The 21,180-nt window shown below is 38.5% G+C and overlaps 2 protein-coding genes across 4 annotated transcripts; one reads left to right on the top strand and one right to left on the bottom strand.

The window, feature by feature from the left end:
* Positions 1 to 7,706: 7,706 nt before the first annotated feature.
* On the top strand, positions 7,707 to 15,993 carry LOC131330756 (histone deacetylase 19). 2 transcript variants are annotated; one of them, XM_058364457.1, is made up of 8 exons: positions 7,707 to 7,874; positions 8,460 to 9,003; positions 9,903 to 10,343; positions 12,535 to 12,765; positions 13,933 to 14,003; positions 14,962 to 15,013; positions 15,566 to 15,616; positions 15,723 to 15,993. In XM_058364457.1, the coding sequence occupies exons 2-8, from the start codon at positions 8,479 to 8,481 to the stop codon at positions 15,822 to 15,824; spliced, it is 1,473 nt and encodes a 490-aa protein (XP_058220440.1). In that variant the 5' UTR covers positions 7,707 to 7,874; positions 8,460 to 8,478; the 3' UTR covers positions 15,825 to 15,993. The 2 variants fall into 2 exon arrangements, with proteins under 2 accessions (XP_058220440.1, XP_058220441.1); XM_058364458.1 differs by lacking the exon at positions 7,707 to 7,874 and adding an exon at positions 7,883 to 8,134.
* Positions 15,994 to 16,861: 868 nt separating this feature from the next.
* LOC131330757 (uncharacterized protein At1g76660) lies at positions 16,862 to 20,837 on the bottom strand. 2 transcript variants are annotated; one of them, XM_058364459.1, is made up of 3 exons: positions 20,280 to 20,837; positions 17,637 to 18,840; positions 16,862 to 17,324 (listed from the first exon to the last, which is right to left on the bottom strand). In XM_058364459.1, exons 1-3 carry the CDS (start codon positions 20,331 to 20,333, stop codon positions 17,110 to 17,112), a joined length of 1,473 nt encoding a protein of 490 aa, XP_058220442.1. In that variant the 5' UTR covers positions 20,334 to 20,837; the 3' UTR covers positions 16,862 to 17,109. The 2 variants fall into 2 exon arrangements, with proteins under 2 accessions (XP_058220442.1, XP_058220443.1); XM_058364460.1 differs by lacking the exon at positions 20,280 to 20,837 and adding an exon at positions 18,973 to 19,160.
* Positions 20,838 to 21,180: the final 343 nt, after the last annotated feature.

The raw sequence follows: 21,180 nt of genomic DNA, 5'->3' as shown, positions 1-21,180 counted from the left end.
TTCAGGAATCAAAATTTCTTTCTACCTTTACCCAATCGCCCACAATTGCCACACCTTCTTCTAACTTTGTGGCCCAGACATTCTACTGACCTCCTTGCCGCTGCACACCTCCTGCCCTGTTGTTGACATTGTCGCCTCTTGATTCGTTCCCTCGCCCTCTTTGACACTAGCCCAATTCCCGGCACCCACCCACAAAGTCCATACAATGCTCCTGTTCTTTGCCCTTGGTCGCACGCTTCTTCCTCTTTGTGATTCGAATCCTAACCCTCTTTTCAAAGGAAAACAAAGGTGGCAAAGGATTGCGGGCGGTAGGATTGTGGTGGTGGTGGTTGTGGTCGTAAAGGTAGGTGAGGATGAATTCGCCATTCAATTTTTCTCGGATTGTAGGCCACAACCAATCATTGCTTCCTCAGCTATCCTAGTAACAGCAGCCTGCTATCCTTATTCTCTCTCCACCTCTCTAGTAGGAGATTATATATGTGTGTGTTAATGTTTTTGCTGGATTTTAGTATGTGACCTGATTACAATGTTCTATGCACTTATGTAATGAAATTTTAATTGAACTTTCATGAATATTATCCAAATCTTGAAGATTATTTTCAAAGCAGGGAAAAATAAAGCTTACAGAAATAGACACTGAGGACACAGACTCTTTTTTTTTGTGTGGGGGTAAATTAAGATTTTATTAGAAAACCCACATTACACACCAGTCAAGCAAAACTATGTAAAGTATTCACCTAAAGACTATGTGTAGGTTGATAAGTTGGCCGATTGATTGGTTAATCCATTCGCCTACGTACGAAATAAGAGGCAGGTATATGAAGAGAGAAGTTAGATGCGGAGTGGGCGAGAGAGAAATCATGAGAACGAGTCAAAACTCGGAGGTCAGAGGTAATTTGTAAACTCTCTATGAATCTTTCTCCTTACAAGGTCTCAAACATTTTACAAAAAATGATGCTAGTTACCCTCAGCACCGAGCCTTGATTTTTAAGGGTCCTTAACGGCTCTTCACAATCGAAGCCCGCATCAAGTTTATGGCCCCATACCTAAGTAGTAATTCCGTAAATTATATACTTAGGTAAAACACGTCCTACGTAGTGATTTTTTTAAAACCCGTCCTTATTAGTGCATGCCCGTGCTTGAAGGCACGACTCGAGTAATCAACACACGTAAATCAATTATGTGCCCACATGCAATATCTCATCCCTCGTCCAACGATTCCAACTTTGCGAAAACCAATTCCAAATTAAAGTTTCAGAAAACCTAAACACCCAATCAATGATGATTAAAAAAAATTAACAAAGTAAAAATCATCGTTCATGCAGGGAGGGATAAGAAAACCCTTGGTCATGGAGATGAAATAAAATCAAACCCAGCAACTCTCAATTAAAGTTTCATAAAATCTAAACAACCAATTATTTAGCAATGAAATCTAGCAACAACTCGTGATATGCACGGACAAAATTTATTGTTGTTACAGGTACTGTAAATTCATATCGCAGCACAACCAAGGGAGACTCTCCCAAGGTGTAGCCTATGGGAGAGTCTCCCTTGGGTTATGCCGCCTTCTTTTTTTTACTGTAAATTCATATCAAACGAAGTCATAAGTCATTCCCCATTCATAAGTCAATATCATTAGGCTAGGTTATTGTGACGTACGGTTGAGGTTTATCAATTGCTTGGTCACTTGGGATTTTTTTTAAGAGTTTATTAGTAAGTTCTTCTAAATAGCCAGCGAAAGACATTATGGACCGGTAAACAATTGATTTGGGACTCAAATCACATACTATAAGGTGACCACTGGATTGGGGATTTTATACATCATCATCCATTAATTAAAAGGATTGCCCAGTCCCTCGAATTCTCGCGTAGCTCTAACTTTGTGTAGGAAAATAAAAATAAACATATGGACTCGTCGGTTAATTTATATTATTTTATTAAATAAGTATGAATTAAAACCTCATAAGTAATTTTAAAGATGGAAAAGCCAAAAAGGAATAATGTGAATACCTATGGATTGGTGAAAGTGATTTCCGCAACTCAACTTCTTAACGTGTAAGAGGCATGATCATAGCATATGATTCATACACGATGCGTGTGATTTTTTTGACATCCCATTAGCGTTGTGACATTCAAACAACTTTCTTTTTCAATCCGTCATGTAACACCGAATAACATTGAGCTTTCAATAGGCATGTTTTCTTATTTGAACTACTATGATCAAGCAATACCAATTAATCTTACCCTCGACATAGAGGTTCTAATATCTAAAAAATTGAATTGAATGTGTACGAATCCCCAATCAAATAGTGATGTTAAAATAAAAAAGGCATGAACTAATTAAGCAACTAAGAAACATAAATAATATAAATAACTGAGCATCGTGTCACGCCCTCGATTTTTAACATAAATATAAAGGGCTTCCACAAATAAATCCTCACAATATTCTATACGATACACAAAAGATTACAATATTTCCATTCCCATAATCATAGTTCCAAGTCCATTAGAGTCTTTACAAATATTTCATAATCAAAGAATTATAACTTGAGTTACAAATATATCTTTCAAAAGAAATTTACAAGGATAAATAAGTAACTTTTTTGGTTAGCTTTCAATAAGTAACTCCAGGCATGCAAGTTACTATTCTGGGTTAGCACCTGAAAATGATGTAAGGTTTGAGCTACACTTGCCCAGTAGAAAAGTCTACGCAAACTCTATATGCAAATAAGCAATCCAGAAGAACAAACGATAGAAACCCAATGACAACAGAGATAAGCATAACTATCATGATCAAGTATCCGACGATTGCCAATCCACCTTCTCGTGCGGTACCTCATTCTTTCTCATCTCTCCTTCGTTCGTCGTCGAACCCTTTATCATAAAGCTTTTCTTTTTGATGTCAGACAATTTAGAGAAAACTTAAGACCATTGTAGGCCAAGCTCCGTTGATTCAGGCTGAATACCGGAGTCCGTTGATTTGTGCCCAAATACCAGAAACCGTTGATTCGCTCAAGAATACTGGAGGATTTCAATCAAAACCAAAATCCTTTCATTTACTTCATAAACCAATTACGTGTCGGTAAGAGTTTGAGCCGAAGCTCCTACCAGGCACTAACTCGATAACAAGCCCTGAAAGCATACAATATGAACATTTAGCTCCTGCTAGGCATTTACTCATTCTAAAGCCCTGAAAATTCTCTTTGTGTCCATTTGTTATCCACATTTATTCCACATTCTCATTTCACAAACATCAAACCATTCAATCGAGTCCAAAGCCATTTATTTAATCACACGATATTACGAAACCAACAATCTACTGCAACACATATAAGCAAATACACACATTCTCACCATACCTCTAAGTACACCCCCGTACCTTCACATACTTCATATCAACCCTCGACTAAACTCTGCGATGCCCAGTCTTCTTGTTTCTATACTTGGGGTTCGTAAATCGTATGCTAAAGGAATCAAAAAGCTTCTACGAGTCGAGAAAAGACGAATTGCAATACTACTCATCGGATCACTAGACATGTTCATGTGTATCGTTCGTGTTTCAATGTGCAATAACTTACATTCCTCATTTCTTAACTCAACGAGCCCATACAAATCCACCGGATATCATCCTAAGTACGAAACAAATAATATCCTTCAAACACTTGAAAGGATGCACAAACAAACCCACTAGAGTCGATGAGAAGCTCCAAAAAGATGATTTAGAAGACGTAGGAAAAGCAGCTCATAGACACTGTGCATACCGGTAGGTGAATGAGTCCTACGGTAGAAGAGAGGAAATCTACACTTGACCTACCGGTAGGTGAAAGTTCCTACCTGTAGAAACTGGAAACAGAAAGGCCAACATTTTGCTAGAAACGATTTCGCACTTGGCCTATCGGTAGGTGGATGAATACATTTGAGCTGGTTATGAAAACTTGTCCTGCCGATAGATGAAAAGTTCCTACCGGTAGGAAAGGTGTTTTTCAGGCGATTTCGACATAAATTTTCAAATTTCAATCCAACCCCAACAACAACCAACACAGGCTCGAAAAAGGCAAAGAAACACTCAAATAACATATAAAGAGAGGTAGAATTTCCTACATCAAGTTAGAGGTGAAACCCAAGCGATTTGGACGAGCCGTAGCTTCCGGAACCTCAAAATCAATTGAATACTCTTCTCCAGGCTAAACCCAACTAAATACAAGCTGAATATCATGTACGGAGGGTGGAATGAAAATCAATCTTCATGGGTTTTGAGGTTGGAGGTGAAATTTGAAAGTGGGAGGGAGAGAAATGGAGAGAGAGCCGGAAGAGGGAGAGAGAACGGGAGTGAGAAAGAAAATGAAGTGAAGGGAAATTATTCCCCTACCTCACACACCACACACTTGTATATACACACCTCACACTCTTAGCCATAACACCCAAAACTTCCAATTCTTTCACTTTAAACCTCTAATTTCACACAAACACATATTTCACATTATAATATATCTATTTCTCATTTATAAACATTAAAACTAGGGAATTTATATACGGGTCTCTACACAACATCTCCGAAACAATGCAAGGGAGTGAACTTTTTAGGGTTCAATACGAAATTTATAGGGTTTTTGAACATGTGATCGAGGAAAAGTCATATCATATGTAAGGGAATTATTTACGGTTACCTTAATAGCATAGATTCCAAATCATTCCAAGTTTCTATTCTACAATTGCAAAAATAATAGTGCCGACTTTCGTGAGCTTGCATAGATTGGCATCAAAATTAATGAATTAAAAAGGAATTTGCTCGGGAAAATCGTTTGGGAAGCAGGTTGTTGTAAACATATATTTGGGAACTTGTTCCCGATTTGGTGTAATTACCTAGCACAATTAGATGGATTTGTTTATGATTTGGTGTAATTATAGACAACTGTTATGGATCTTGTTCCAATTTGTTTTAAATTTTGAACAAAAGTAATTGATGGACGTTGGATCGATTTGATGCTTCTATCTCAACCCTCCAACCTGCCACGAAGGTTGACAGTTGTGAGAGGGACATTTTACAAAAACCACTATTCGTTGTTATATAGATTATAAATACACGTCTTAATGTTAAATGTTAGTTACATATGTTTGGATTGACTTTTGATGAGACTAATTTTTTTTACCTACCGTAGTCATTGAAGAATATAATTTGAAGTTTTTTATTTTTTGGTTGGTTTGAGTATTGTGCTTATACTTTAGTTTCGTTTTGATTTGGATGTGTATATTTAGGGAAACTCCAATTCCCCTTGAGAGGCAGGTATGGTTCTTTATCTAATATTTTTGAGGAATGCGTTTTCCATGCTTTTTGCTCAATTATATTCCCACCAACAGGCATTTTGCTTATATGTACTCCCTTGTTTCATCGAGTTCTCCACTAGAGTTTCGCATCACCCGTGAGAAATATCACCACATCTATTCTTCAACATCAACATGTGATAAAGGTATATGCATTCTGGATAATTTCTGGATAAAATTTCTTTGGCCTAGCACTTTTGAATATTTATAGTGCAGATCGTGGCAGGGATAGTGAAAAACCCTCCAATTGAGGGTCAGGGATGAAATAGGATCCCCCTATCTATACACTACCCGTTGCCCCTAAGGTAGGATAACTCATGCCATAAATGCTTAATTGTGTTTCCCTTGTCTCTGCAAATTAAGTCCATGTCTAGAATATTTACCCCCCAAATCAAAGATTTGATAACTAAAAGAATTTGTTGAAAGATTTAACAAAAATCTAATTAAGTCTTGGCCAATTAGCTTTTGCCACTAATTAAGCAATTACGTTTACTCATCCGGTCACAAATTTGATACCAATTCTCTCTTTCCAAAAATGTGCTCTATTTTTTGTCATGAATAAGCAAAGTATTTACCAAAATGCCATTATAAAATGAAGGGTGAAAAATTATGCGGGGAACAAAGCCGTGCATTTAGGGTCCTTCCTTATAAATACTAAATGGAATCATTTACCTTTATAATGCTTTTCCCGTTGTCAATAGTTAAGATCCATTTGACAATAAGACCAAGACAACTATCTAGAACAATCCTAAAAAATTTATCTGGCAACTTTATTTCCAACAATAAGGGTTTAGCTCTCATATTTTTTGTTCTAAAAAATTCCACATGTCTAGCTTGACTGTAGAATCAATTCACTTATCATTGCAGAATTATTCAATTCCAAAATTTAGCAATTTAATCATGTTTTATAGTTTTATTATGGTTGGTGATAACGACGAAATAAGTTTTGTTAATGCCAAAACTTCAGTGTAAAAGACTTGTACCATGTCCAGAGTACAAGACTTCTTATACATTAAAATTGCGTATTAACAAAAATAGTTTTGTCACTATCACTTTCATGTTATTATATGTGATATTTTCTTTTCAAACATTATGTGAGTTTTTCGTCTTGCCAGGACAAAAAATAGTATTAATATGTGTGCTTTAGATTAGGTGCATAAGTTGAATTTAAAAAAATATTAAGTGCATAAGTAAACATAGTTAGTGTGATAAGTCGAGGTTAAAATTACAAAAACTTTGACCTCTGGGGTATAGAGGGTTGCTACCCACACGAACAAAAGCTCATAGATTGTGCATAGATTTTTTTTGGGCCCATCACAGGTCCCACACAAACGATCCAAACATTCATTAAATGTAAAACACTTTTTCAAGGATTCCCGTGAAAAATCATCTTAATCCGATACCTATAAGTTTTCGATCCAATCATCTAACTTTCATTGAGATTTCAGAATAAAGAAAACTTAAATGATTGGATCAAACACTTATATGTATTGGATTCAGCTGATTTTTTGCAGACACCTTAAAAAAGTGTTCTACAATTAATGAACGGCTCAGATTGTTTGTGTGAGATCCATGGTGGGCCCCACACAAAAATCTGTGCACAATCTGTGCATGAAATGTCTGTGTAGATAGACTTTCTGGGGGTATACCGGGTCATTACTTTTAAGGTCTTGGAATTAGTCAAGGTGCTTACAAGGTGGCCCGGACATCTGGTTATAAAAAAAAAAATTATATAGATACTGTATGACACATGTATTGATTTTTGCTAGGATACAATTATTACTGCAGTTAAATTGATATGCAGAGGGTTCACTTTTTTTTTTAACAAGCGGATGTCCGAGTTAACTTACATGCACCTTGCAAACAAACTCTTTAGGGCTCGTTTGACAACAGTAATAGATGGATGAGATTCGTAAGGAGATGAGATTAGGATTAGCATTGGTAATGAAAAGAAATTGTTAATAAGAAGGGATTGATAATGAGTATGTTTGTTTGAGATGAAATTAGATTATATGATTATTAATATCACATTTGTTTGATATTGGATTAGATGATGAGATTGGATTGATAGAAGAAATTGATAATAAAAAATAGTTGATAATGAGAAGGGATTGGGATTGGACTATAAATACCAAGTCCTAAGGGTATTCCTAATACCCCTATTGGCTGGCTTGGACATCCCAATGGACTAATAATCCGAACCTTTTTTTGTTACCAAACAGAGTATTAATACTCTCATGGAATTAATACTCCAATCCCAACCCTCAAACCTCTTATCAAATGGGGCCTTAGTTGATTTATCGTACCCACTTAACCAAACCCGGTTCACATTGTTGTTACAGCAGAAGTATTAGAGTTAAAACTGTAAAACATACAAGAAAGTGGAGTAATTTGTGACACGGATCAAGTTATAGAGTTTTCTATGTATATATATGTATAGTTGTCTTTAGACTCTTTACCCCATAAATTTCCTTTCGATCGGTATTAGAACCAGCCGCTGTTCAGAAATAATGTACTCCATTAGAACAAGCCCGAAATCTTAAAACGAACAGGTAAAACACCCTCTCTCTCTCTCTCTCTCTCTCTCTCTCTCTCTGTGTCTACTCTCTCTTTTGTTGCTGTTGTTTTTTACTACGGGTAATTTAGATGCTTAAACAGATTATGTTTGATGTCTGGTGAAAAAGCACGCCTTCGGGAGTTAGGGATGTCCGATCCACACACCAGGAGTGAATACATTCAAGATTCAACTCAGATGTAGGAGTATAATACAGTTAGCCCCCTTCTTTTTGGCAATTTTGTGGGGCCTGAAGTGGTGAGCTTCTTGTGACCCAGAGCCGGCCCTGGTTACCCTGAATCAACAGAATGTTTTTTTGCTTTTACATCTTTTGAACTTAAAGATTGGGGTTCTTTCATGGTGATATATAATTATATACATACGGAGTAGATCGTGTTGGTTTATAATGCATTGGTACCTGATTGTTAGCTGATAGTCAGAACATAAGTGAAGCTATTCTGTTCTAGCTGATTGTTCAATTTTAACTTTTTTGTCGTGAATCATTCAGCAATCAGTTATAAGTCATTTGAACTAGTGCGTGGTAGCGAAGCGTTTTTATTTTTGCTTCAAACTTCATGGACAGGCTTTGACACAGTTGAGCAATGGAGGCTGGAGGCAATTCCCTGCCATCTGGGCCTGACGGGTTGAAGAGAAAAGTGTTCTATTTCTATGACCCAGAGGTTGGCAATTATTACTATGGTCAAGGTCACCCAATGAAGCCGCACAGGATTCGGATGACGCATGCTCTTCTAGCTCACTATGGTTTATTGCAGCATATGCATGTTGTAAAGCCTGCTCTTGCTAGAGATAGGGATCTCTGCAGGTTTCATGCTGATGATTATGTTGCATTTCTGAGGAGCATCACTCCAGAAACCCAACAGGATCAGCTCAGGCAACTGAAGAGGTTCAATGTCGGGGAAGACTGCCCTGTTTTTGATGGTTTGTATTCTTTTTGTCAGACTTATGCGGGTGGTTCGGTCGGTGGTGCTGTAAAGTTGAACCATGGTTCCGATATTGCAATAAATTGGTCTGGGGGTCTACATCATGCAAAGAAATGTGAAGCTTCTGGATTCTGTTATGTGAATGATATTGTCTTGGCAATTCTAGAGCTCCTTAAAATGCACGAGGTTGGTGAAATCTTTTTATTGGATAATGCATTTTACCTTGGTTGTATATAAAGCTCGGTGGATTCACTAATGCCAATAACTATTGGCAATACTTGCTATTCCGTAAGGTCAATACTCAACAAGTTTTTTGTTGCAGCACTTGTGGTAAGCCACATGGACACATCTTTTTATAGTGTAAAAGCTATGTTTTCAGTTAAGTTTGAGGAAATCAGTTCACTCTTAGAATGTCGACAATCCTTTTTGAAATTCCTCTCTTTCTTGTCGCGCCCTCAACTTGGATCATTCAGATGGGTTGATGGGCTTTGTTGACCCCATTTCCAACAAATTATGTTGGGGGAGGTTTTGGGTTTTGTGTATCCGTTTGCATTGTGCTTCTCTCTAGTTAATGATGTTTGCATATCCACAGGAGGGTATTGAATAGTTTGATATATATTGTTGGGCCAATTCCTAACCGCTTAAGCTTGGTATCGCATTTGCTTGTAAAATCATCACATAATTGATACCTAATCCTGCTTGGGGGTGTAAGCACTAATTGGATTTTCTTTTAGCATGAACATAATGAATACTATGGCTGTAGCCTTGTAGACAAACGTTTGTTGAGGAATGGCCCTGGAAAGGGGGCTATATCCACTTATTTTTTCCGTGTTGTTGAATGATTTTCTTCTGTCATAGTGTCAGCATAATGTAACAGACATCATTAGTATCCTGATTTTGGTTGGCAATTAAAATTGCATCTTTGGTCTGTCATTAGTTATATGCATGAAACCTGTGGCTCCCTGTTTAGCAACTGAAAAGTACTTCCTATTTGTTTGCCATTGTCTTTCGAATATTGGACTAACAGTGTTGATTTGACCTTTCGCATTTTATAATTTGATACTGTGGCTGTATTGATCTTGCAGCGTGTTTTGTACGTGGACATTGATATTCATCATGGTGATGGTGTAGAGGAGGCGTTTTACACTACAGACAGAGTTATGACAGTTTCCTTCCACAAATTTGGAGATTACTTCCCCGGGACGGGGGATGTACGTGATATTGGATACGGGAAAGGGAAATATTACTCTCTTAATGTCCCACTAGATGACGGTATCGATGATGAGAGCTACCAGTCCTTATTTAAGCCAATAATGGGAAAAGTGATGGAAGTTTTTAAGCCTGGTGCTGTGGTCCTACAGTGTGGTGCAGACTCTTTGTCGGGAGATAGATTAGGCTGCTTCAATCTCTCAATAAAAGGTCATGCAGAGTGTGTAAGGTACATGAGATCTTTCAATGTGCCGTTATTGCTGCTTGGTGGAGGTGGCTATACAATACGCAACGTTGCTCGTTGCTGGTGCTACGAGGTATCATTGTGCAAGACATTGCTCTCAATAATCACAAGTCAAATAATACATGTTAATATATGCTTTACATTGACCTGGTGATGGTATTATTGGTGTATGTGTGTGCGTGTGTGGGTGCGCGTGCATGTGTGTGCCCGTGTGCGTGTGTATATATATATGGGCCGGTTCCGGAGACACATTTTTTACCACAATATTGACACTCCATCTCAGCCATTGAAATCAATGGCTGAGATTAAAACATAACATCTCCCCCACTTCTCCGTCTTACCTAGTCTCTCTCTCCCCCCCTTCCCCACTCCGGCACCTCCATCTCCAGCAACCCCATCTCCAGCGAGCCATTTACGCTCTCTCATGTGAGGAAAATCCACTGCTGCTACCCACTGAAATTCTGAACTTTTTGTGATGGAGATCATCCTCAAATTCACTCTCTTTCATATTCCTCTTTTCCTTTGTAGACTCCTCATGAAACAAGAGAGACCAACAACTGGTGTCATATGCCTTCAGCTCTGTTTCAGGCTTCAAGTCACTTGGCCCAAACCCACCAATAACTAATTGCCCAAAGGCCCCAAACCCACCAATTACACAAATCAACATCTCAAAAATCTCTGGGGTATTATCTTATGGAAATCCTTAAGAAACATTTCCTAATTACAGAAAATTGATCTCTCTAATAACTCCCTCCAAGGCTCTGTTCCAGGTTGGTTTGGGGCCTTACAAATCCGAGCAGATCTCAATCTGTCAAAAAATCAGTTTGGTGGGCCAATGGAAACCCTAGTTTTTCGATTAATTCAAAACCCACAAACCTGACCCTCAATACCAAGGTAGGTTCCTAGTTTTGGGTTCTCTTTCCTCAATTTTCTCATCACCCAAATGCAGGATAAAAATCCCAAACTCTATTTCAATATCGAATTAAATTCCCTAAAAGCTTCAATATTAGTACCCTACAGACAAACTCCAAGATCACTCACCTCATGCTCAAGATCCGGCATTTTCTCATCCTTGGCAATGATTTTCCTTCACAGAAACTGAAACCCCACACATCTTTCTCATGCTTTTCCCTACCTCCTTGGAGACAGGGCTTGCTGGAGATGGAGGTGCCGGGGGGGGGGGGGGGGGGGGGGGTGGTGTGGCGATATTAGGTGCACAGTTATTAGAATCGTACAATTCACGATTTGTATCATACGATTCGGTGGGTAATCGATACGAATAGGCTACCTGAATCGGAAATAGCTGCTAATCGTAAGTGAATCAAATCGTAAGTGAATCAAATGATTCACTTTAAGTTTTTGAAATTCATTTTTTACTCTTGTTTTGCTTCTTTTATTGTGTGGAAAGGGTCAAACTATTTTTTAAAGGTTTTTAGTATTGTTATATGTCATCTTTTGTCTATGGATAAATAATAAGAAAAGGAAATTTATTACAAGAGTGAATCGAAAATGAGGAAGATAAAAGGACTACAACAACCCTATAGACCTTCAAAGGGTTTGTTTTGTACTTGTAACTCTTTTGTACAAAAAGAACCATAAGTAGGATTTACGAATCATCATCTCTTGGTAGTTGCAATACAAGCAGCTTACCTAATATACAACGTTATTATCAAATCATCATTTGGAAGAAGGTTTTTATTGATTTAGGCCTAAATTTTTCATTTGTAGTATATATTGTTGTTAGCCTAATCAATAAGCATAGGTTTCTATGCATGATAGAAGTCATGACCGAATCGGAGCGATTCATGATTCGAAAAATGACCATTTCGATTCTCAATTCAATGCACGATTTGACAACTATGTTCTAATCTCTGCAATTGAAGTCAATGGCTGAGACGAAGTGTCAAAAAATGTTCTAATATATACATATAGCATATATTTATATCTATGTGTGTGTGTGTGTGTTTGCCTGAATTTGGAGGAAAACATTAAACATGTTGGCAACACTGTCACAAACAGCAAGGAAGCTTTTGTGTTATCACTAGGACAAATTGATGACCCCAAATAAATGGTTATGTGAGTCTAGTTTGGTTGAAGTTGACTTGTAGATGCTAGTTGTAACTGAAGAGTAAGCACCAAACAAGTATCTTCTTAAACATGCATGTTTTCTTTTCCTGAGTTGTGCACAAAATGATAATTTGAGACATCTGCTGGAATTATTTATTTAATTTTTTAAAATTACCCTGATGTTGTTCTTTGAACAGACTGGGGTTGCACTTGGGGTTGAGATTGAAGATAAGATGCCACAGCACGAGTATTATGAGTACTTCGGTCCAGATTATACACTTCATGTTGCTCCAAGTAACATGGAAAACAAGAACTCGCGCCAGCTCCTGGACGAAATTAAAATAAAGCTTCTTGATAATCTATCAAAACTTCAGCATGCACCAAGTGTGCAGTTCCAGGAGAGACCACCCGATACTGAGATCCCAGAGGTTTGTATTGCTAAAATTCTTGCCCTTTTTGTTGTTCCTTTCAGTGTCACCTTTACTGGATATATGATACTTTGTTTGATATGATTCTTGTGAATGCAAAACATTTTTCTTGACGAGATGCTGCACGATCTCTCTAGGAAAAGTGACTTAAAAGTTAGCCAGAGCACAATTTTTTGTGTTAGGGTGCTTGGGTGTATATATATTGCTGTTGCTATTTACAGAGCGGTAGTGAGAGCCTGCTTATTTTGGAAGATGAAATATTTGATCAGGTTCGGGATAGTTTGTGGCATTGTTTTAGTATATCTTCCATTGATTTGATATCAAGTCTTGTTTGAGTGTCCATCCATTGATTTGATATGGAATGAATTTTATGTCTTGTTTCTTCCTAGTTACCGGGCAAAAGTCGGCTGCTGGTTCCTAAAGTGTCAAGGTCAAGGTTAATGGACATAGTAACCAAATGTCATCTCCAATTTTATTTTATTTTTTGATCGGCAATGCCATCTCCAATTAGTATTTTCTTACATCAAATTTGGCATGATCTACATTTTCTTGGTCCATTTCTTCTAGTCTCTTGTATCCAATTACATGCATGCAACGTTGCTTTGCAGAAGAAACCTGAAGTTCATGTTAAACTACGATTCAAGATTTTGTTTCTGCAAAAATCATTTGTTTCTTTGTTTTATCACTGTTCCTATAGTTCCAATCAAGATACAAAAAATGGTGTACTATAGGCTGATTGCCTGAGGGAAGCATATGCTCCTTGGTGCAAAAGTTAAATTTTGAATCTGCTTTAATTCAGAGGTTTGGCAGAAGAATATTTCTTTGAGGCTTAGTATTTTAATATTATAGTTCTATTCTTATGTTTATTATTTGCTCAGAAGTTGGTCAAGCCTACTATAAACAAAAAGGTACTAGGAAGTTAGGAATACAGCTTTGGTTTCGGCTGGCATTCTCCATCAACTCCCAAGTTATAAATATGCTAAAGCACTGGTTTGATTTTTAAATTTGCTATTTGAGCTTTTGATTAATATGGGGATGTGTTCACCCAACTTCTCTTGTGATCATTGCTAATTTATTATTAAATTCTTGGTATTCACTTCTTGATGCTGCATTGTGAGGTTGGTATTACATGCGAAGTGTGTTTCCTCAAAATGCTTTAATTTTCAGGCAGATGAGGATCAAGAAGACGAAGATGATAGATGGGGTCGTGATTCCGATATGGATGTTGTTGATGACTGGTACATTCTTCCATTTATTCTCACTTTCTTTTTTGTGCATACTTGGGTAGTAAGAGCATCTCCAATGTCAATCTCTATATTTGTGTGTTAAAATGTTTGTTAGAATGGGTATTAGGTTAAAAGCGGGTCCCATAAGTTTGTTTAGACTTTACTATTTATTGAAATTATGAGTATTCCAATGGCTTAGTTATGATTGTTTTAATTTTTTGCAACAAATTCTAAAAACTCATTAAAAATAAATGTCACCTTGTTTTATGGTTGGAGTTTGAATTTAAATAGACGAGACCCACTTATTGTTTGGTAGCTATACGACCAAACTTGGCACACATTCTAACACACCTTAAAATTAGCACACTCTAGCACACAAACTAGGGCAATGGCTATAATGCTCCCAAGCGGATTGCGAGCATGATGCTGCCAATTGTTCATTACCATTGGATTGTATGAGTTCATCTCAATCATTGATCTCAACCATTGATTGTCAAAACGTCTCAGTAATAAGTTTAGTAAATGTAGCCATACAATGTAGTAAGTGTAACCATATAACATAGTTAGTGTTGCCTTAGTAAATAGTATGGAAACCCTGTTTTGTGGTGAGTAATATTGCGATTTTTTGGCGGAAAAATAGTAAAACCATCTCGTTTTTAGCAAAACTACCTTACTTTTTCGTGGGTGGTTTGGATCTGACGGTCGTGATTTACATATTTTTCAATCTAAGAGTCCATATTCAATGGGAGCATCATGCTCCCATCGCACTTGGGAGCCTGACATAAAACACAAATTGGATCACCTAAATACGTTTTCAGTTTGTGAGTTCCTAGTACAAACCCCACTTAAACACTAGATACCAAACCCATTGGAGATGCTCTAGCTGAGTAGTAGTAGACCTTACTGTTCTTACACAGTACTTGGGTACTAACTGGGCTTTTTGGTATGTTTTACTTTTTTTCTTTTTCAGTAAGCCGTTGTCAGGTAGGGTGAAGAGGGAATATCTTGAGCCTAAAGCCATGGTATGTTCAGTTTCGCTTTTGTTTTTATCATCTGCAAAAACTAGTTCATCCAATTCTATTTGCAGAACATAATTGAGAATATGCTGTTATTTGTTTTGTAATTGGTGTAGTAAATTACTTATCTTAAAGCAGTTATTATGTTGTGCAATGGACACAACTATGATTGTGTGCATGATCTATGTTGAATGAATGAGCAGCAGCTCGTTTGGTGAAATATTCTGTGCTTCAGGGCTTGGTGATTAGACGATTCTCCTTGTTTTGTAGGCAATTTTCTTTTGGAAGTGGAAACTAGAAACAGTATTCCCCTCATTAAGGCCTGATTTTGATTTGATTAGTTGTTTTCTAAGGTCATAATGCGACCCTTGGATGATGTCTTATTAGAGGACTTGTAAAGAGACCATGAAATTGTGATTTTAGACTCTACCATTATGTGGGGAAGCTGATGAGACTGAAAAGATAACTCCACCTTTTAATGTGACGTCGTGATTTATGTTAAGCTGGCTCATGTTGCATTTAACTGTATATATCTTTAAGTCTTCGTTGCATCTGCAGGAGGATCAAAAAGAAGTGGAATATGCAAGGGAAACAGATACAGAAACAAAGGTGAACCTCAAAATTCTGTTTTGAGTTTTTGTACTCGGAAACAAAATTTTCTGTGGTGAAATCTCTATAGCTATAGCGTATTGCCTCTCTTGGATGTCTTTTCCAGGCTTCTTATTCGGGATCGATGTTAATTGATGAGCCACAGATAAAACTGGAACAAGACAACATAAACAAGTCGTCTGATCAGCCCGCTGAGATGAATTCATGAGTAACCATTTCATACCCGGACACGAATACCTTGTATTTTGTGAAGTTTATTACTTGCTCCGACTGTTACTTGGACGTATTTTTTTAATTGGGTTAATGTTGTATGGATGGCCATTGTCTAGAGATTATAAAAGAAATGGTTTGGTAATCATATTGGATACTGCTCCAAATGTGTGTTTCTTTTGTTTTCTTGCAGTTCCTCATGGGAGAATGAAACACAAGTGAAATGTCACTAACGCATTTCTTCAAGTTAGAGGTCATTAATACGAAGCAAGCTTAATAAGAGCTTTTGCTGACGGCCGAGCCACTGGAAGACCATGTGGGAAACTAACCGCTTTCATCTTCATTCGGGCCGTGGATCGTTGTTTGCAAACACGCAATTACCCTTCCCAATGGACCCATTATATTGTGCTAGGATGTTGATACAACGTTCAGTGAACTAAGTTGACCCATTGACTCAATTCTTGTTCTGTTTTTTGAATTAGGAATCGCCCTACCTGACAAGGTGGCTTCGTCAATAGAAATTGAGCAATTTGGTTCAAATAAAGTCTGATTACGATTACGACAATAACGAATTTAGTCTTTTGTTCCAAAGATTCTGCCCTGTCAAATGTGCCTTTATTCTAGATTTCTGAATCATGCATTGCATGCTGTTTCACTTACCCAAAAGGACAGAATGATGCCATTAACAAAGGGATACAATCCTGAAGAAAATTATTTCTGATGTGATAGAGTTCTTTTAGATTAAAACTACTATTAGATATCTGATTAACAGTCATTTGGATTCCATCTCTATATGTGTTCAATCAACATTTGCCTGGAGGATGATTTCATTGCCTTGCTATATTCTCGAATACTGAATCTGTATAAATGGCCAGGGTATAAATGGCCAGGGTAATTCATGCAACCATTCATTTTGATTTCCAGACGAGTTGCAGTTTACATGTTGTAATTTGGACACTAGCAGTGTACAAACCAAATTAGACAAATACTATAAGCAAGCTTGAGGAAATAACTAATAGAATTCCAGACTACCACTTTTGCCAATGCAACGAATCTTAGATACTAATAATAATATTATTCGGAGAACATCACATACATTACTGAGAAATATATAACAGAGAAATGGATTACATTCATCAATCATAAACAGCGATCTCACACGACAGAGAGAGAGAGAGAGAGAGAGAGAGAGAGAGAGAGCAGGTCAATCACCTAAACAGAAACCCCCAAGATACAGACGAACCAAAATACCTGCAAGTTAACACATGAGAAACAACTAGCGACTAGTCCTGCCATGCAAAGTCTCCTTTGCCGTCTCTCAAACTTCTCCCTCTCCTGTAGTCAATTTCTGCATCAGAGCTTGATAACCCTTGATGATATTTCCTGCTAATTTTTGAAGTGCCCATCCTAGAAAATATGTCATCGTCATCGCTCAAGATATGGTTACCAGCTAAACTTCGCCCAAAGACATCACCAGGTCGCTTTCGTAATATATGGCCTGATTCATACAAGAAAAAAATGACATTGTTGCTGCAAGAAACAGGGTGTGAAAGAAAGAAGATGACAGAGATGCTAAAAATCTGTTGAAACACAAATGAAGAGACAAGACGCATCTATTTAGCCCTTATAATGGAGCCGGGGAGCTTTCAGAAAGCTAGCAAGGCATGAAATTTTGAAAGATTTTGACGTCATGACATTTTGCAATATGACAGGCTCGAGGTTGAAGAACTTACAATAAGAATCCAAAAACCTTTTGGTTTAAGAATGCTCAATTAGAAAATCTTATATTCAACAAGAAGAGATTATTCACCTTGAGAATTATTGCCTGAAGCTGGCACTTCTCTGCCTACAACCCCATAAACATCTTTTAATTCTGATGAGTGGTTCTTGGGACTCGGAAAATTCGTGTGTGTTTCCTCTGCTATTTGTCCTCTATTAGTTGGGGGAGGCAACATACTTTCTTCCATATGCAGCTTATTGGCAGTAAAAGGTGTCATGCTAAAGGAGTCATCCAATACATCAGAAATCTCCACATATTGGGCTGTAGTGATTATTTCATCTGCACTGAACCCAAAGGATGCTCTGTACGCTTCTATTTCTTCCACATCTTGTTTGCAAGTTTTATTCTGCCTGTTCTGATGGCCACCGCCACCACTGGAGTGAACATCTGATTCCTTAGACACACTTAACCTCCCGCCAGAATGAGGTAAGGGATTTTGGTCCAGATAGAATTGCGCAAATGTAGCTGGGCAGAAAAAATTGGAATCTTGAGACAACTTGGAGGCACTAGATGTATGAAGCCCAGTAAGCCTGCCTGACTCGGACTTTAGGTATCTTGTGTCTTGAGGTCTAGGAATTGAAGGATCCCATTGAGGAGGGAAATCACGCTCAGGAAAAGATGATGATAAGCAGTCACCTGAGGTCCTTGAAACATGCGATATGAAACTACTGGCAGGACTCCCAGGATAAAGGGAATATGTTGCTTGAAGATCATTGGAAGCAGTGATGTAATTGTTGGTCTTTTCAGTGCCTTTAAGATCCACGGCTGATGAAAGGAACTGAGCAAAAGGAACATCGGGAGAGGACGGAGTGGTTAGGTGAGCCAACTCTGGTGGTGGGGTGAGAGGAGCAGTTGATGGCTCGGTGGTGAAGGTTGAGAAAACAGGAGGAGATACGAGTTGCGTCTCATGTGCATATGGCCCTGTGGCATACATAGTGGATGACGGACCCCCCTCCTCATGGGAATTGGCAGACAATGATGACAAGAAACAGCTGGGTGACTGGGCTGTCGAAGGAAGGGCGGAATTTGAGAAGGATGCAGGTGAGGATGGTGGAGCTAGAAGAGAAGGTGCTATAGTTGAAGCCTGGTTGGTCATCCTGACGTTTTGAGGTCCATTTGGTGCATTTCCCAATGAATTGGCCTCTGGAATACGAGATGCAGGTACAATCCGCTTTCCACCTTTTTGTGAGCCGAAACAAGACATTCCACCCCAGCATCCTCCCCACCCCTTCCGCTGTCAGTGTAGAATAGGTAGCATTAGAAATAAATTATAAAAAAAAAAAAAAAAAAACCTACCGAAAAAGTGAAGATGGTAGAGAGCAAGTACTAGACAAAGAAGCTGAATAAAGCAAGACTGGTATTCCACCTGCCAGTGCTGCCACAAACCTTTAACTTTCATGTGATGTGGTTTAAAGTAGACCTTTTGATTCAGATTTCAGAACTTCCAAGCAGCAGATACCGTGCAATATGCAACAAGAAGCATTTCCATGCTCAATTCTACCATAAGATCTTAAGCAATTTAATGATCACAACTACCAAAGCCGGGCAGATTTCTTTGATGCCTGGAATTTAAACAAGTTGATCTGGATAAAATTCAAGTGGCCAACAATGAAGGGATCAGACTGCGCATTTTACTTCATGGAGTGGACAAGAATCGCTACTAATTCCGTGTGAACCAAAACAGTTCATAGGCCTTATACACGTATAAACAGACAGTAATAATGAAAGTAGGAAAAGAGAAGGACAGAGCAGAGCCTGAGGCTTCTGCCAGAGCTGTGGTATGGGAAGGGTGAGACATATGCAGCCTTACCACACAGGCAGAGAGGCAATTTTTGGGTTTCCATCGAAGGATGTTAATTTCTGCAGCAAATAGCATTGCCTGAGAAGCAATTAAAATGCTTACTTTCCAATGCTATTCAAACTCAAATTACAAAACTGTGCAATACACATCAGAGAGAGCAGCTAACAATACACATCAGGTAACAATATTGGGGAGTGAGTCAATTCTAGTTTTGATCTTTGAGCAAAATATGCAGCTAAAAGCAGATCTCCTGAACCATATACACATCAGATCTGTCCTGTGCTCACATGGTAGGTAGCTCGTTTCATGTGGGTCTAAACCACACCAAGTCAAAGTTGTAGTATATTCTCACAGAAAAAAGGCGAACGAGCCAGCCCTTTAGGTAATATGCATAATTACAACTAGCTTAGTGGCAAGTGGCGACAACAATGGTCCTGAGGGGGAATGCAGCGAGCCTCCCTACTGCTCATAAAGATCAGATCCAGTGTCGAAACCGCGATCAGCCCTATGAGGTGTATACTAACGATTCAAGAAAGAAAACCTCACACACACACACGCACGCACGCACAACAATTGCATAGTGGGAGGGGGAAGGTTTCCTTAGAAACAGCAAAGCCCTCTTTCTCACTTGAACAGATCTAACTCCAAACAATACCCCTTTGACATGGATGCACAGGTAGCGACATGATCCCCGCCCAAGCCAGCATTTTTAATCAAAATTAAGCGAGAGAAAAAGAAAAAAAAAGAAAGGACAGAACACAAGGTATAAATAAAAAAACAACAAATTAGTTACAGAAAAACCAAGCAAATTGAAGACAATAACACTGATTCCGCAGGTTGATTAGATCTGGATGGTGGGAGGAAGGAAATACCCGGGGTGGTGCTGGCTCCTGATGCTGCGGAAACCTATTCTGCTCCGACCCCATTTCTTCAATCTCTTGTATGTGTGTGTGTGTGTGTCTGTATTGTCAGAGTCCTAGTTGGTTCACTTCACTGCTGTTCCACCCGCAATGACAATTCTAGGCAAATAATTTGCCTCCCGAGTAGTTCGCATTTCCTTATGTCTCAACCAGAAGATAATGCTAGTGGTATTTTGACTATATTTTGCTCATGGGGAACAAGGGGGAGAAAGAGATCTATGCAGGATGATTAATAAACAGGGGATGGTAATCAAACACAAAGAAAGACAAAAAGTAGAAGATTGACGTGGGTAGATAGGAGAGAGAGAGAGAGAGAGAGAGAGAGAGAGAGAGAGCGCTTTTTCTCAGTAATTTCTAGGGTTTGAGGAAAAAGCGAGATGCACAGAGGTAGAATGGAACGCCCATGTAGTACAAGTAGGGAAAAGGGTAAGGGTAACACCGGAGATTGCCTCTCTCTCTCTCTCTCTTTGTGTTGTTGAATGTGGTGTGCGCGTGAGAAAGAGGTCTGGAGCAAGTGGGGCTACAAAGCGTATACGCGCGTGCAAACTTCCTGCCATGTTTAGGCCTTGTTCATCAGAGACAACCAGCGGAGAAGTTTTGAGTGCAAATTGGACACTACATGACAATACTCAATGCACATTCGAATTGTTCAAATGTATTTTGAATGGTGTAGATTCGAACAATCTCTCTCCTCTTTTTCGGCCTTTAAATTTTGACCGTCCAAAATTCGGCTCGAATGCGTGCTTGGATATCACGTAGACTATACCCCATTTGCACTCAAGAATTTCTCCTTTGTAAGAGCTTTCCTCGTAGTTTTTTTGGGCAATGCTTTATTTATGATCTCCTGCCTCCG

Source organism: Rhododendron vialii, chromosome 6a (genome assembly GCF_030253575.1).
Source record: "Rhododendron vialii isolate Sample 1 chromosome 6a, ASM3025357v1".
Classification (NCBI taxonomy): Eukaryota; Viridiplantae; Streptophyta; class Magnoliopsida; order Ericales; family Ericaceae; genus Rhododendron; species Rhododendron vialii.
This window is presented reverse-complemented; position numbering and strand designations above follow the sequence as displayed.